An 18,511-nucleotide genomic window follows, 5' to 3' on the forward strand; every position below is an offset into this window, starting at 1 on the left:
CAGAAGGTAAAAATTCTTAACAAATATTTACTATAAATTAAAATTTGAAAATGAACAAAGAAGGAAAGAAAAACACGATATAACACTAGAAAATATATTAGTACAATATTACTTTGTCAGTAAGAAGAAATTCCATAAACTCATGAAACCAATATCCATTATTGATTTTTTTATAAAATCTTTTGTTACTAGGATTGGTAACCAGTTCCGTACCATTACTTGAGCCGTCAATGACATATGCTTATGTGTGGTTCATAGATAGTTATTTTTTTCTCATTTCAGATGTCCAGATAGATGATGACCTAGTGGAGAGGAACCAAGAAAGTCATGGTAGATGCTTGCAGCAGATTGTAATTACCAACAGCAACACACCACTTGAGGATAGAGTTGTGTTAGGAAAATCATTTTATTTGGATTCATGTCATGTTTTAAATCTGATTATAAATAATGGAAACTATTCAGGGAAGGGACATGAGGAGTTTTACAAATGTCAGAATGCACTTCTTCCTAGAGAGCCTGATGAGGTGCCTACTGGAGAGAAACCTGATGACCATCATATAACCGGAAAATTGCCCAGACATCATGAGCATCTTAGCCAGCATCCCAATATTCAAACTGAGAAGCAGCCTTTAGAATACAGTGGAAAAGGGAAATCCTCCAACATAAAGCCAATAATATTTACACATAAAAATATTCATATGGATGAGACAACCTATAAGTATAATGAATATGGGGAAAACTGTGGTAAGTCAGCTGTCATTGCCCAAGAAATGGATCAGGTAGAAAGGAAAAATTTTCAATGTGATGTGTGTGGAAAAATGATCTGTGAAAAATGTAAACTCAGTAAACATGAGATTATGCACACAGGAGAGAAACACTGTAAATATACTGATTGTGAGAAATCTTTTATTAAGAAATTATACCTTACCTCACATCAGAGAACACCTACACAGGAGAATCTTTATGGTTGTAATGAACATGAGAAAATTATTTGTCAGAAGTCAGCCCTTATAATGCATCAGAGAATTCACACAGAAGAAAAGCACTATGTATGTATTAACTGGGGGGAAAGCTTTTGTGAGAATTCATTCATCAGCCATCCTGAGAGGATTCACACAGGTGAAATACCATATGGATGTAATGAATGTATAAAGTTTTTCTGCCATGAGTCTGCCCTCGCTATATGTCAGAGAATTCACACAAATGAGAAACCATGTAAAGTATATAAAAAAACGTTCTACACTAATAAATGTGGTAAAGCTTTTCACCAAAAATCACACAACAGCAGCCATCAGAGAATTCACACAGGTGAGAAACCATGTGAATGTAAAGAATGTGGAAAAACTTTTAGCAAAAAGTCAGACCTCCACAGGCATGAGAGAATTCACACAGGTGAGAAACCATATGAATGTAAAGAATGTGGAAAAGCTTTTATACAAAAGTCAAGTCTCAGCATTCATCAGAGATCTCACACAGGTGAGAAACCATATGAATGTAAAGACTGTGGAAAAGCTTTTAACCAAAAGTCAAAACTCATCATTCATCAGAGAACTCACACTGGTGAGAAACCATATGAATGTAAAGAATGTGGAAAAACGTTTAACCAAAAGTCATACCTCAGCATTCACCGGAGAACTCACACAGGTGAGAAACCATATGAATGTAAAGAATGTGGAAAAACTTATAAGCAAAAGTCACACCTCAGCATTCACCAGAGAGCTCACACAAGTGAGAAACCATATGAATGTAAAGAGTGTGGAAAAACTTTTAAGCAAAAGTCATACCTCAGCATTCACCAGAGAGCTCACACAGGTGAGAAACCACATGAATGTAAAGAATGCGGAAAAACTTTTAGCAAAAAGTCAGTCCTCCACAGGCATGAGAGAATTCACACAGGTGAGAAACCATATGAATGTAAGGACTGTGGAAAAGCTTTTAGCCGAAAGTCAAACCTCAGCATTCATCAAAGAGTGCACACATGTGAGAAACCATATGAATGTAAAGAATGTGAAAGCTTTCAACCAAAAGTCAGTTGTCAGCATTCATCAGAGAAGTCACATGGGTGAGAAACCATATGAATGTAGAGAATGTGGAAAAGCTTTTAACCAAAAGTCACACTTCAGCATTTATCAGAGAACTTACACAGGTGAAAAACCATATTAATGTAAAGAATGTGGAAAACCTTCTAACCAAAAGGTAGACCTCAGAAGGCATGAGAGAACTCACAGGTGAGAAACCATGTGAATGTAAGGAATGTGGAAAAACAGTTTACTGCAATTCACCGTAATAGACATGAACAAATTCACACATGGGAAAATCCCAATTAATGTAATGACTGTGGGAGAAGGTTTTGCCATAAATCACACCTCACGTTTCATGAGACAACTTATACCAAGAAGCAGTCCTATAAGTGCACAACTGTCCCTTGGTATTGGAGGTTGGTTCCAGGAGCCCCTGTTGATGAAAGCACTTGAAAATGATCAAGCATTTTCTATACGCAGTGTACTGTTTCAGTATTACCCATGAACTTTTTTCCATGTCCTTTACATCTTGAGTAGAATACTTATATTACTGAGTACATAAGGAATTCCTTGTAAATAGTTGTTATACTGTGTTGCTTTTTACTTGTATTATAGCTTTATGTGTTGGGTTGAATCAGCATATATGCAACCCTCAGATATAGAAGGGGGTCAATAACTGTGACAACATCTTTTTTCATCAGTTACAGGGCCGGCTCTAGTTGGCGTGTTGTTGGTTAGAGAATGGTGCTGATAACACCATGGGTCCCAGTACTAGCCAGCCACTAGGAATAAAAAAAAGAAAAGAAAAAAAAAATGTAAAAAGAACTCACACTGCAGCAAGCATGAGATAATTTACATGGGGGAAATTCTGCATGGATTAGACTGGGTATATAATTTCTAAAAATGCCTTTTTTCTCTTGTACACATGCCTGCAATCTCAGCCTTTAATTATTGTGTGTGGAACCATGTAATTTAGCTGTGTTTGGGGGATGTTTACAGATGGTAAACATTACTTCCAGGCCAGGCAGTTTTAAAGAATGTCCATGCAGTTGTCCCTGATTTCTCATTCTCTGGGACTGAAGGGAAGATGACTCCTAGAGTAGAGTCAGGGCCATAGGTGGGAGAAATTCACCATAATTTAAGACAGAGTGAATTGAAGAAACCATTGTTCTTTCCAACTCTATCCCCAAATCCTCTATTCATCTTTTATGTAAGAAATGCTTACTATGGTTGGACATTTCATGTGTGATCTCTTTGTGTTACAACACAAGAAGCCCACTGTGCTAACTGACTTTATGAACTTTCTGAGAGAAGTTAGTTACCAGTTCTTGAATATGAGAATATTCACACATAAACCTGTATTGTCACCTTTTACACCCAAGTCTGCTTATAGGAAAACTCAGTTATGGGGAGAAACAATGCAGTAAATATGGAGTACCTTGCCAGGCAGGGACGTTTCATTGAATAGTGACAATAAGTTTATCTTCATCAATATTGATAATGTGTCAAAGCTATTAACATAACTTTCATTTTTATATGTCAGATAATTTGAAATGAAAACTATCAATTTATGTAATGTGAATGCAAATTTTCAAATAGAATTGATAAATGTAGGATCAAAACTTTTAAAAGTTTTGGCTCTCTAATAACTGTTAAGTATGAATGGTGATATTGCTTGCCAGGGGACATTTGGCTATGTCTGAAGACATTTTTGTTGTCATAACTGGAAGTTACAAGGTCTAGTGTAAAGAAGCCAGAGATGCTGCAACACAGCCTGCAGTGCACAAAACAGCCCCAAGTATACTGCACTTACGCATGTAAGTATTATTTGTTAAAATTTATCTTGACAGGGCCGAGCCCGTGGCGCACTCGGTAGAGTGCTGCGCTGGGAGCACGGCGACGCTCCCGCCGCGGGTTCGGATCCTCTATAGGAATGACCAGTGCACTCACTGGCTGAGTGCCGGTCACGAAAAAACAACAAAAAAAAAAAAAAAAAATTTATCTTGACAGAAGCCAGCACAACTACAGATAGGAAATACTTACACATAGGGTAATAGTGTGACTTAGATCAGAATTTTTTTATTAGCCCATTCATTGTTACAGATCATACTTATTCCTTATGCCCCTTATCTAATCTCTCCCCTTCCCCATTCCCTTCCCCTCCCCCTTCTAATCAACATAGATTTGTTCTCTCCATCTGATAAATTAGCTGATCCTCTGTTGGTTTGTTGTCTAGATGATCTGTCCAGTACTGAGACAGATATGGTCAAGTCCTCCCCTATTATCATAAATCAGATGCTGCTTTTACTCTGGAGTGTGCTTTGTGGAGAGAGTGGGGTTTTTTTGTCTGCTCTGATGCTTCTCCTTGTGTCAGTGTAGTTGAGAGTCTGGTATACCATGTACACAGTGGCTGTGACTGCTGCTATAGAGCCTAGCTGCTTTTGCAGTAGCCATGGCAGTTGTGGCTATGTGGGCTACCTGCATGAAAAATGGTGGTTTTGGTATGCCCTGTACCTGCTTGTGGGTGGGTTCAGCTTCCCCTGACTCCATGACTTACTACACTGGTGTGGCCCAGGGTGGTGGTGATGGTTTTCCTAATTCTGGCTGGGTTCAGCTTTCCCCAGCTCCATGCCTCTGAACCCTGGCAGGGCCCAGGCAGTGGTGGCTGCTTGCCTAGTTATGGCTGTGTTCAACTTCCCCTGGCTCCATGCCTAATTCTAAGGTGTTGTGGAGCAGTTGGGGAGAAGGGGTAGGGGAAGTAGCATGGGAAGAGGGGGAATGAGGTAGAGCATGATCGAAGCCCATGGTCTCCCTTATCCCTTCAGGGGAGGCCAGGGGGCTTCTAGCAGTGGCTGGGTTGTAACGGGGCTGGATGCAAATGTTATGGGGTGTGGCTCAAGCCCTTGGTCCCCAACTGCCCCATCTCAGGAGCCTGATGTGCTTCCTACAGCAGCTAACTGGTTGTCAATGAGCTGGTTTCAATGTCCAGAGGATGTGGCTGAGGCCCTTGGCTCCCCATTGCTCTAGCCTGGGAGACCAGGGCACTTCCTTTGGTGGCATGATGGTCATCACTGGGCTGGTTGCAGATGTTAGGGGGTGTGGCCAAGGCCCTTGGACCTCTGCCATCCCAGCTTGAGATCCCAGGGCACTACCAGAAGTTGCTCAATGGTCATCACTGGGCTGGTTGTGGATTTGGGGGGAGCGTGGCTGAAGCTCTCGGCCCTCCTACAGCCCTGGCTCAGGAGCCCAGGGTGCTTCCTGCAGTGGCTTGGTTGGATGCAGATGTTGGGGGTGTGTGGCTGAGGCCCTTGGCCCCCAATGCCCTGGCTCACGGGCCCAGGGTGCTTCCTGTGGAGGCTCAGTGGTCATCAGTGGGCCGGTTGTGGATGTTGGGGGGGGCATATCTGAGACCCTCAGCCCTCCCACCTCCCTGGCTTGGTAGCCCAGGGGGTTCCAGTCCTTCTAGGTTTTATAGGCATTCTTTGGTGTTAGACATTTACTAGTCAAGGTCAAGCTTTGTCTCTGATCTGTGGGTATTTTTTTCTTTCACTTCTGTGTTGGATTATTCACTGTTCCCACCACTTAAATTCTGCACTGGAATTAATTTGTTGTCCTCTGCTTACTTCTAAAATGGAGGAACTTCCTGTGGAGACCAGCACTAGAGCCATGTGGCTTAGCTAAATTGCTGCTTTGCTGCTGAGTCCCTGGGGAAGGCTTTCTGTGCAGCTCATGTTTTAATGGTCGACCTTGTATGTACTTTCTGGTCTCATGAGGTCAGGTACACCTGGGTTGTTTAGAAACTCTGGTCTGGGCCTGAGTCTTTTCAGTAAACTGCAACCCCAGCAATTCTATATTCCTGACCAGTCTACACTGAGTGATCCTGTGCTGATTGGAGAGCAGATCAGCTGTCTATGCTGTCTACCAGTGTACCCCTGCTGGGCCCATCTCCCCAACTGCCCACACTCCAAACACTTCCCATAGGACAGGCCATGCACCAGTCAGTCCCTTGGCATGACACACCGGCCTCTCTGTTTACTTTTTTCTGTTGTCTGTGGCTCCTCAATCCTATATGGGTCCACAGAAACCCTGTTGTCTCGCTGGCCTGGCGCCCACTACGTCCCTCTTGTCCCCTGCCACTTTCAAGCCACTTCATACACAGGGCACAGCTGTGGCTTTTGACATCTCTTGCTCCATGTGTTCACCTGCTTCAACCTTAAAGTGTCTGGGGCTCAAAATGGTGGGAGCAATCCTTTCTTTCTCTCATTGTGGCTTCTCCTGCCTTCATGAGGTCTCTCCTCCTCTTCCCCCTGAAGCTCTAGCAGCCCCAGCTTGGTTGTGATTGCTTTTTAAAGGTTGTAAATTGATTTATCGAACAGAGTGATGCTGGGGATCATCTATTTTGCCATCTTGACTGGAAGGCTTACCTCAGAATTTTTGACATTAAATGCTACTTCTTTATATTTTGTTAAATTTATTGTCTAAAGTACTGTGCTTCTTACTTTATTCCTACTCTCCTATTGTAGGTAAATTTGTATGGCCATTATTACAAAATTCTCTCTTAAGTAAATGTAATTTTTTCTAATATTCGAAGCTACCACAGCCAATCAGTGGGTTGAATAGAAATACTTCCATGAGAATGCACAGATCAGCCACAAAAGTATTAAGAGATTAAATCTACAATCACTTAAACTGCTGTAAACAGTAGTATTTATCATATTCAGTGACAAGTAGTGTCTGGAAGGAAGATATGTCCTTTATTCCTATTACTCATATTTTTAAATGGGACCACGTAATAGATATGTTTATGTGTACCCTGTGCTCTGTACTTCAGGAATATCTTGTGTTTATATCTGCGGTGATGGAGTGCTATGTTTGTATCTTGCCACTAAAAGAGGTAACTGAGTAAATCCCAGTTCCACTTGTGTATTGCTTTGTGCATGGTTCTTCTTGCACATAGGTCTGCAGACCTAGCAATGGCCCCAGAGTCTGCTTTCACTGAAGGAGGCTCCTTGAGTCTGCAGTGGCCCCTTGTCTGTCCTCAGAGCCCTAGTGAGGGGAGGAAACCCAGGCCCCAAGGAGGGGTAAAACTGAGTGAAACAAAATGGTATCCAGCATAGAATCTGAGGTGTGGCTGAATGCAGGTGTTGCAGGGCCCTGTTGGGCAGAGAGGTCACTTCCACTTGCCACCCCTCTGTCCCCGAATCTCTAGTACCAGTGGGCAGAAACTACAGCACCATTATTTCTTTATCATTATCCACTCTGTATTATTTTCTTTTTTCTGTTCTTTAGGGGTTTAATTTTTCTTTTTCCTGTTTTTTAGTTGGAAGGTTAGCTTTTTGATTTCAGATCTTTTCAAAGTATAGGTGTTTATGGCGATAAATCTTATTCTAATCCCTTTATAAGTTTTGGTATGTCATATTTTTGTTTTCAGTCTCAAAATTTTTCTAATTTTTTTGTGTGACTTTATGGCTTACTGGCTGTTTGGAGTTTGTTGTTTAATTGCCACATAATTGTGAACTACTGAAATATTCTTCAGTTTATCATTTTCAATTTAAATCTATTATAGTCAGAGAGCATACTTTCTGTGATTTCAATCCTCACATTTATTGAGGCTATTTTATGGCTAACAAATGATATTTTCTGGGATCCTTCCATGTGAACTTGAACAGAATGTGTCTTCTGTTGTTGGGTGGTGTGTTGTACGTATATATAACTGTAAAGTCAAGTTGCTTTTAATGTCCAAGACTCCTATACCATTGTCAGTGCTTTGCCTAGTTGTTCTATCCATTAGTGAAAGTTGACCTGGTGTCTCCAAGTATTTATATAGAGTAGTCTACTTCTCTCTTAACTTCTTTCCTAAGTATTTTCATTTAATGTTGCTCATGATGTTCTCAGGACTGACACTTTTGTCATTATAAAATGTCCCTCTTTAACCCCAGTAACATTTTTTTTAAATATTTATTTTGTCTGATATTAGGATGGCCAGCCAGTGTAGCTGCCTTTAGGTTCTGTTTACATTGTGTATCTTTTGCCATCCGTTAACTTTCAACCTATTTGTATCTTTGAATTTAAAGTGTTTTTCCTATGCACAATATTTAGTTTTTTTCTTGTGGGTATTTTTTAAAAATTCATTCAGGTAATTCTTGCCTTTTAAAAATTTTCTTTTAATTGACAGATTGTAACTTTATATGTTCATGAGGTACAATGTGATGTTTCAATACGTATACATTGTGAAATGATAAAATCAGGCTGATTAACATTCATTACGTCACATACTTATTATTTCATGGTGAGAACATTTAAAATCCAGTGTTAGCAACCTTGAGATATATAATACATTATTCTTAGCTATATTCACCATTCTGTGCAATACATCACCAGAACTTATTCCTCATGCCAAATTGAAACTTTGTACCATTGGTACATGTCCACATTTACCTTTGACCCTCATCCTAACCCTCAACTCTGGTAGCCTCCATTCTATTTTCTGTTTCTCTTAGTTTGACTTTTTTTATAGACTCCATATAACTAAAATTTTGTTGTATTTGTTTTTTAGTGCCTGGCTTATTTTACTTAACATGATGTCCTCTAAATTCAACCATCTTGTCATAACTGACAATTTGTTTTTCCCTAAAGCTGAATAGAATTCCATTTTTTATATGCATGATATTTATCTGTTCATTTCTGTAGTTTTGATATGTTGCCTGTTGTGAATAACAGTGCAGTGAACATTGGAATGGTGACATCTCTGACAAACTGATTTCAATTCATTTGAATACATACTCCAAAGTGGGGTTTTTAGATCTATGGTAGATTTATTTTTAGCACTTTGAGAAAAATTTATGCTACTTTCCAAAATGGTGTTCTAATTTACACTCCTGCCTACAGTGCACAAGTGTTCTGATTTCTTCACATGCTCATCTTTCATCTTTCTGATAATAGCCATTCTAACAGTTGTGAAGTGTTCTCACTGTGGTTTTTAAATTGCATTTCTCTTGCCGAGCCCGTGGCGCACTCGGGAGAGTGCGGCGCTGGGAGCGCAGCGACGCTCCCGCTGCGGGTTCGGATCCTATATAGGAATGGCCGGTGCACTCACTGGCTGAGTGCCGGTCACGAAAAAGACAAAAATATATATAATAAAAAAATAAAAAATAAATTGCATTTCTCAGAATTAGTGAAATTGTGGATTTTTTTTCATACTTCTATTGGCCATTTTTTGTCTTCTTTTGAGAATTGTCTACCTGGGCTCTTTCCTCATTTTTTGAAGAGTTATTTGTTGTTTTTTTGTTTGTTTGTTATCAGGTACTTTGAGTCTTTTATATGTTTTGGATATTAAGCATTTATCAGACATATAGTTTGCAGATATTTACTCTGAGTCTGTGGTTGTCTCCTCACTTTGTTAATTATTTTATTTTCTGTGCAGAAGCACAAGTTACTCTAAAATACCAGTTTGTACAGGTGATTTATTTATTCTCATTCCGTGTATTGTCTTAACTTCCACTGGATGTAAAAGTTGTTTTAATAGGGTATCAAAATTTCGTGTCTAACACAGGTGTTATTAACCCCATCTCCTAGACAGAAAAATGAGTTTGAGTTTTAGGTTTGTTGGTCAAGGTCTCAGGCTGGCTGTAGAATTGGTCCACCATACCACATTCTCCCATTCTTCCATGGAAACCATTTTCTCCATTCTGGAAGCTTGGGTGGGCCTCTCTCATTAACCACATCATGTCACTCACCTACCTCGTGGATGAGCCTGTCCAGAAGAGAAATCTCTTTGTACTTAATTCAATGTATTTGGGCCCAGGAGGTGCATACTAACTCCCTTTATTGGCTTTCACTGGGTTTATGTGTATTTGGGGAATTTGAAACCTACCTCAAGCGCACACAATTGAAGACCAGGTTGATCGACTTTCTGCATGTTAAGAATTTTTCATGTATTTGTGTCAGTTATAAATCTTGTGCTTATATGTGGACAAACCACATAGCCTCAAATTACATTTCTATTTCTCAGTAAACCAGTGGGAACTACAGCATGAAACTGACTGGCTTTGGATTCCAGCTTATTCGCCCTCTTTTTAAAAAAAATTTTGAGGGTCTGGTGGGTTCTAGACCCTCTGGGCTCATGGTGAGAGTGTTTCATACCTCATCTTTCTGCATTTGGGGACCAGAATGTGAACAGCCCAGAGACCAGGAGGTTTGGGAAGCACTCTGGCCCAGGCCACAGGCAGAGTCAAGCCAAGGCTTTACCCAGTTTCAGGACCCTAGAAATGTGTAATGGTTCCTCCTTCTTAAAACATTCCTTGGGTCTCTCTAAGATATTTTTTAAATGTTATTGAAACCAATCTCAAAAGGAGTGACCATTAGCAATATGTAGTAATATAACTAACTCCTGGTTTAATTTCATATTAAATTCACAGATGGAAGAATTGTCTGTATTCCTATCAGGCACATTTCCTTCTGTGGGTGGGATACCTCAATTTGGGCCTCTAAGTGTTTAGTCAGCTGGACAGCAGGGGGCCAGTATGGATTGGGATGTTTGCTCTGTTATCAATATACAATAAGTCTAAAGCTGATCACTGGAATATTCATTGGACTAGTCCCCAGTCACTACATCAAAGGTCCAGGTGTGTTTTGCCTGGTGAATTATGGGATTCTAGATTTGCTTCATTTGGCGGGTCTCTTGAACCACATATAGTATAGTCACTAATGAAGGAATGATAATCTAGCTGCTGCCCTATGAATTTTTGCAGATTCCACTGTAAAACTATTACTGAGCAATATCACAATAATCTCTCTAGCCAGGGTAGTCTTAGAAAATAGAATTGTTCTTGATTATTAGCTCAGGAAGATGTTGTCTGTGTGATTGAGTTTAGATGTGTTGTCTCCTCCAAAACTCATGTGGAATTTTGATCTCCAATGTGGCAGTGTTGGAAACTGATTGGGTCATGTGGGCAGATCCCTCATGAATGGATTAGTGCTCTCCCTGGGGGGAGGGGGATTAATGAGTGAGTTCTTGCTCTATTAGTTCCCATGAGAGCTCATTGCTTTAAAAGAACCTAACACCTTCTCTCTCTCTTGCTTCCTCTTGCCATGTGATCTGCTTGTATCTGCTGGCTGCCTGCCACTTTTCTGCCATGAGTAGAAACAGCCTGAGGCCCATGCCAGATGCAGCTGTCCCAGAATTGTAAGCCAAATAAACCTCTCTTTATAGATCATCCAGTCTCAGGTATTTCTGTTACAGCAACACAAAAAAGACTAAAACACTATGTTATTGCTAACACTATATGCTGTGCCTGAGAAAACTCCTCTGGGGCAATTGAGATTCAGTTGCATAAAATAAGAGAACAAGCCACAAGTCTACCACAAGCCACACCTAGTTCTCCACTGTCATTTGATTTATTTAATCAAATGTCTTTAAGTCTAGGTTAATGGCTTAAAACCCTTACACAACCTGGAACGTTCATATTTCTAGTATTTTTACTTTGCATTTCTTTTTAAACTGTGTACTCATTATCTATTAAATCTGCATAGAAATGCCAATCCTGACAAAGTAATGTTTGCCCAGTGCTCTGATAACCAATACCTAAAAAACAGATTAATCAAACTTAAAATGCAGACAACCCAGGCCTAAAAGGAACTGTTTCAGGCCTCTTCATTTCTCAAATGTAATTAAAAGTCTCCTGACACTGATTTAAAGCAGTCCATTACCCCCCAATTTGAGACTAGATCTCCTGACTGGAACATGTTCATCCCATCAAGGGACACATAAAATCTAACATTAGACTTATTGGTGATGATTTCAAATAAAGTTCTTGGTGAAAAGGGAAAATGTAAAAGTTGATGAAATTAATTTCTGTAATACATAGAAAAAGTAGAGCCAGAAAAGGCACAAAAGACGGGGGCTGATGCTTGCTTTTCTGAGGTAAGAATTTTTCCAAGGACCTTCTAAAAACCCATCAGAAATCCATTCACATCTTCCATTCATCTCTAGCTTTGTACAAATACACATTTCTGTAACAAAGTTCATCATTAAACACTGTTTGCCATTGCACTAATTCAGATTAGATGCTCTGAAAAGAAACTGCTCAGTAACAGCATCTCAACCAATGAACTGATGACAAATCTGACTCTGAGCCTCCGACACTAATGAACTCTGTTTCCAAGTAGCTTATGTGAACCTTTCCCTTAATGCCAATAAAAGCTTCTATCACCCTTCCCTTGCAGAATGGCTTCATGGCTTGTCATGGTGTGCATTCCAGATTTTAATCCAATTTTATATTCATGAATAAACATATTTGGAGATTATTGTTCTCTACCATATTTTTTTCTAGGTTAAGGGAAGAAATGTACCTTAACACATTATATGCCACATATGACAACCCCAAAGCTAACACCATCCCCAGTGGTGAAAACAACTAAGAACTTTTCCTGGGAGATCAGAAACAAGATTAAGATGTTCACCCTCCCCACTTTTATTCATCATAGTACTAAAATTTTCAGCCAGAGAAATGGGGCAAAAAAGAAAAAAGATCAAAGGCAACTAATTAGAAAATTTGGGCTATATGATTTATTTTTCTATTAATACAGTGATTCAATGCAGGATTCCAAATGATTGTTTCCACTGTGCCACTTCTAGCTTTTATATATGTAAATATTCTGGAACATATGCATGTTGCAATACAACATTTTTTCACCCAAATTTATATAGTAAAAATACATAATTGCATTCCTTGTGGTATACTGTTCCAGTAATGGTTCCAAATGACAAATCTTCTGTTATCAACACCCTCATGTAGTCCCCTCTGACTACATGGGCTTTGCCGTTGGACTTGCTTTGGCCAAGAGGACATCCTTAAATGTGATGCAAACACGCATTTAAGAAGTACTTGCTACTAGAGCCTGCATCCTTAGAAGCATTCATATTTGGATGAAGCCTGGCGCTATTCTGTTGGAGAAAAAATTCTAGCCTAGAGACACACACAGGACATGTAGCAAAGCCATCTTGAACCAACCATCCTCAGTCAAGCCACAAGGTGCCTACAACCTCATCTGAAATCCAGACAACACCGACATAGGAATGTCCCAACTGAGCTCAGTCCAAATACTGATCCACAGAAAGATGATTGAATGATTCTTTTTAAGCCAAAACATTTTTGTTGATTTCTTACACAGGAAAGTCTGATATATCTAAGCACATGAGAGTCAACATTTTTACACATTTGAAGAGTGCAAGACCCTTTTCAATTACATGTCGAATACACTAAGTAGAAATTTATAACCACATGTAGAAGTTTTGAAAACCACAAAAAAACTGAATAATCTTCAATGTGGTTGAAGCTATGTGCATAAAACAAAAGCAATTTCATGAAGATTAAAAGAAATGTCAAGTTTTTTATGTCATAATTCTGATAGTTATATGGGAGCACTGTATTGTGTTTTATTTACTTTTTGTGGGTTTTGAGCAGAAATGTGGTGCAGTCTGATATTCCCATTTCAAATAATGGGAAATGGTATTATTATTTTTGTGCACAATTTATGATTTTTAGAAGCAGATAACTGACATTAGGGAAAAAACACTTGTTATCAACCCTTTATATATAGTCTAAACAATCTCCAGAAAGTGCTGGGATTAAAAATAGATATGGATGTTTAAGGCATTTTAAAGCAATGTATGTAAGTTGACTTCAGTATAACAAAAATGATATCAAGCTGACTTCACTGTCGTGAAAGTGATGGCAAAAATAAACATTTGAGGGCCAGCCTGTGGCTTACTTGGGAGAGTACGGTGCTGATAACACCAAGGCCATGGGTCCAGATCCTGTGTAGGGATGGCTGGTTAGCTCACTGGCTGAGTGTGTGTGCTGACAACACCAAGCCAAGGGTTAAGATCCCCTTACTGGACATCTTTTGGAAAAAAAAATTGTTTTAAATAATAAAAGTAAACATTTGTTTTGAGTTAATTGTGGCAAAACTTAACACTAATCAAAAGCGGAAAGACCTCAGGATGGATGGATCACAAGCATATCTAGATGCCAAATTGGGTGATAGGCTAGGTTTCAGAGATCTCAAGCTCTAAAAACAATCATTGAGGGGAAATCCTAAAACTAGATTGTGAAAATTATAAGTAAAATAAAAATAGAAGTGTGTTTAGAGAGCACTGTAGAGAGATTGTCTCAGGTGTGACGGTATCAATGTACTCCAATCCACATCTTCAAGACCCCTCCAGTAAGTAACATTTTCTTGGCCCTTGTCTATCATTATCAGTCAGACTCACCTCTCCCTTCAGGATATTGGTTCAAACCTTCCAATATCACCAAGTCATTGATAATTTCCAGAAAAATGTGGTATCACTCAACTCTTGTTCACTGTAGGCAGTAGGATCAATAATTGCTTGGGACATGGAAAGCCACGGTCTTGAGCTTTCTGGGGCTCTTTTGCCTCTGCTCTGAAGTGTTAGAGGGTTCAAGCCTTAGGAGTGTTCTTTCATGTGAAATGTGTATTCATAATGTGCCTTCCTTCAAACTTTGTAAACCTCCTTTACTCCAAAGAAAACCAGACCATCATCTAATACCCAAATTTCTCTCCTAGAAGTCACTCTCCTGGGAAACTAGCTCCTGTGTAATCTGTAAACTCAAACCAGGAATGCTAGGCAGGCTGCAAAGTACCAGAGGGGAACAGAAATTTCACTTGCTGAATAGACACCAAGAAACCCCACAAATACAACTGCCGCACAGTAACTCTTGGTCTAAACACACTTCACAGTTATTTCTCTGGGAATCCAGTGACATTTCTCTAGTACTGCTAATATGCTCAACAACTTACAGATGGGTAAACTGAATGTTACTTAGGCTAGTAACTTTGCGCACATCCTTCAGAGTCAGAGCTGTAATGTGAACTCACACTACAGACATCCCACATGCACACTGTCTGGAAAAAACCTCCCCCCATTCACTTGCTCAGCTTCAGGAACCAGCTTTGGTACAACTAGACAAAAGCACCTCGTGGTGTGGCAGTACACCTTCTGATAAAGCAATTGCTGAAAGCATAGCTCAAGTGACCCCTTTCACAGACCCAGATCTGTAGACCCCAATGCTAGTGTTGGCCATCTGCCCTGGCCTGGACCCTCAGCTCACAATGGCACATCAGGTCTGGCCCAAACAAAATCCACCAAGATTTCTACTTCACCAAGTGGTGGGACACACATCCCACTCATCCCCTGAGGTCCACGGGGGCTCCTTTCATTCTCACATTTACCTTCAGAGACACAGAACCTAACTCCACAGCCTATGGAGCAGTGTCAGAGAGCTGCAGGGTCTGAAATGTCCCAGCAGAAGACAGTGAGAATGGGTGAAGCAGGACATGTGCAGAAGAAATATGAAAGATCTTTTCTTGTGGTCTTCTGCTGGTGAGTCACTGAAGGAAGAGATCACATTTCCACAGGCCTCAGGTCCAGTCCCTTGCAAACCAAAGGAGGAAGTTTTGTTCATTTTCCCGGGAGTGAATCCTGCTGCCTGTAGATAGGAACTGGTGGTCAATACTGGTCTCTACTCACATGACAGCATGTGAAATTCTCTTCTTTATTAAATCCTGGTTTGACAACCTGACACATTGTGAGTTAAAGGGGGGAAAATTTGAATGTGAGCAAAGCAGTTGATGATACTAAACATTAGCTTAATTTTTTTTTGTAATGTTTGGTTAAAGGTATTGTGTTGTACAACCCAGATGTATTTTTTTACAATCTATTCTATAGGGAAAAAAATCATCTATTTTCCCTTAATTTGTTAACAATCAAGTAATTAATATAACAGTCTTCTAATCCACTATAAAAATGTTCCTTCTCACCCGCAAAACTAAATTATGTGTCTTCAATGGATTATATTACTCCTTGAAAACTCTGCTCTACTCTGGATACTACATATTAGAATAAAATGCAGGGCCATAGGGAAAGTGCGCTGCATACTTGTTTACACTCCAGTTTCTAAAAATTATTTTCCCAGACTCCCAAGCCCATCCACTTGTCCATCTATCCTCCTATTAAATCTTTATTATTTTTGTGTATGGGCGGGGGGGTAAACCTGAGCTCTGTGTTTCCTTCTCTGGTTATGCCAGAAACTAGGCAAAGACTCTCACACAAGGGCTTCTCAGAGCTCCCGCTGCTACTGCTCTTCCTCCTCAAACAGGGCCTGTCTTGAGTTATCCAGGTTGATCTGGATGTGTGTAAAATGAAGATTAGAATTTAAAAAGTGTGATGTTTCAGGGTGAGTGAGTCAGGGGTGTGAGAGGGCTGACTCCTGCTTAACCCTGATCCCTTGTTTTCTATTTTTCGAATGTAGATGTATGTTCTGCCGTGTTTTGATTCCTGTATTCTGTCTAATCCTACAATTGCCCCTCAGTGTTTATTCTACAAATCTAGGTAACTAAACCTTGATCTCCACAGAGCTATTTTGACTCAGACTTAGGTGTTGAAGAGAGGTTAGATCCTCTCTTCCTCAGACTCCTGGATCCCAGACTCTAACTTAAAAATCTATTGATGTGATGTCTGGGCTTTATTAAATACATGATTGGCAGATGTTAAGTGGGGGTGAATCAGTGACTGATATCCTCTAAGATATGGATTATCATTTCCTCTTTGTGGACCTCAGTCTTCTGTTCATAAAAATAAAGACAGTAATACACATTTGGATGGTGAGACATTATAATATTTACATATCATTTTTCATCTACCATTCCTGGCTCATGCTACTCTTATCTTCTCCTGGCTTTTTCTTTTTTTTTTTCTTTTTTACCTGATCCTTTTTCTCCCTGGGACAGGTAGTCCCCTGACCCACCTTAGCTGATTGTAGGTGATAAGACCCCCATTTCAGGAGGGGCTCTGCCCCATGCCAGAGAGGAAGGAATGCTGCACAGAGAGGTCAAGAAGAACCTGAACAAACAGGTCTTGTTGGGTTTCCCCACCCAGCCTGTTAGTGTTAGATCATACCCTTTTGGTCCAATCACATTTCTGCATAGTTGTCCATGCTTGAGTCCTGCCAACATAGTGGAGCTTCTATAACAACCCACGAGCACAGGGTTAGAAGAGCTTCCAGATAGTTAAACAGGTGGAGGTTCCTGGAAGGTGGCCACCTGGGGAAGTCATGGAATCTCCATGCTCCATCGCCCATACTTCTTCCTATGCATCTGTCTGTATCCTTTGTGATATTCTTTATAATAAACCAGTTAGTGTAAGTATGTGTTTCCCTCAGTTCTTCAAGCCATTCAAGCAAACTGATTGAACCCAAGGAGGGTGTTTTGAAACTCTAATTTATAGCTATTTGGTCAGAAATTTCAGAGGCCTGGACTTGCAGGTGGCATCTGAACTGAAGGGATATCTTGGGGACTGAGCACTCATCCTGTGGGATCTAATGCTGTCTCCAGGTAGATTCTGTTGGAATTGAAGTAGAGGACACTCAGCTGGTGTCTGCTGCAGAATTGCTGGCTTGCTTACTAGTGGGGAGAAACCCCCACACATTTTGTCACAGTTATTGTTCTTCTGTGTTGATGATTGTGCTGTGAGAGCAAAGGAAAAACATACAGTTTCTGTGTGTATTATATTTTTTCCTATTCATATGAGCATCTCACCCTGAGCCAATTTGTAATAATGTAAAGGCCAAGAATACAGTCCCTTTCCTCCCTTTGTAACGTCCTCAGAGCCAAGGAGAAGATGCTCAGACATGATGATATCTAGGTGTTTACACACTAGTCATGTATTGAAGTGATCACATTTACACATTTTTCTTCAAGTTATTCCAAAGTATTTTAATTTTGATACTATTGTAACTAGAATTGTGTCATTAATTTTATTTTTCTATTGTGCATTTATTGTGTAAAGAAATACAATTAATTTTTGCATATTCTTGTATCCTGTTATTTTTCTAAACTCATTTATTCTAAGAGTTTTCAGTGAATTTCTTAGGATTTTCTAAATATGAGGTCGCGTCATCTGTGAATAAAAATAATTTTTTTCTTTCCAAACAAGATGTCTTTTATATATTTCTGCAGTTTTGTTTTTGTTTTTAGCAACAGTTAACTGGTTCTGGCTAGCACCTTCAGTACTGTAATGAATAGATGTGGTGTAAATGGATACATTTATCTTGTTGCTAAATTTAGAAAATAAGGATGCAGACTTTTACCACTAAGGCCAATGTTAGCTGTGAGAATTTTATATGCTTTTTATCAGCTTGAGAATGGTCCCCTTTATCCCTACATTGTTCAATTTCTTCATCATGAAAGGAAGTTAAATTCTCACAAATTTATTTTCTGCATCTATTTAGATGGTTATGTGGTTTTGTTAATTATCCTATTGATATGGTATATAACTGAATAATTATTGACTATTAAACATGTTTCTGGAATAAATCCAACTTGGTCATAGAGTACAGTTATTCTTATATGTTGTTGAAGATTTTATATCTACATTCATAAAACATATTGGTCACAATGTTTCTTTTCTT

At 39.6% G+C, this 18,511-nt stretch overlaps 1 protein-coding gene across 1 annotated transcript in view; it reads left to right on the forward strand.

Annotated features, from left to right (window-relative positions):
- Window positions 1–18,511, forward strand: part of LOC134370673 (zinc finger protein 717-like) — a 51,734-nt gene that overhangs the window by 12,196 nt on the left and 21,027 nt on the right. The window contains exon 4 of the mRNA XM_063087697.1: window positions 283–1,308. Within this exon, the coding sequence (XP_062943767.1) occupies window positions 283–1,308 (1,026 nt within the window). The remainder of the gene's footprint in view (window positions 1–282; window positions 1,309–18,511) is intronic.

This window comes from Cynocephalus volans, chromosome 2, assembly GCF_027409185.1.
Source record: "Cynocephalus volans isolate mCynVol1 chromosome 2, mCynVol1.pri, whole genome shotgun sequence".
In the NCBI taxonomy this organism is placed as follows: Eukaryota; Metazoa; Chordata; class Mammalia; order Dermoptera; family Cynocephalidae; genus Cynocephalus; species Cynocephalus volans.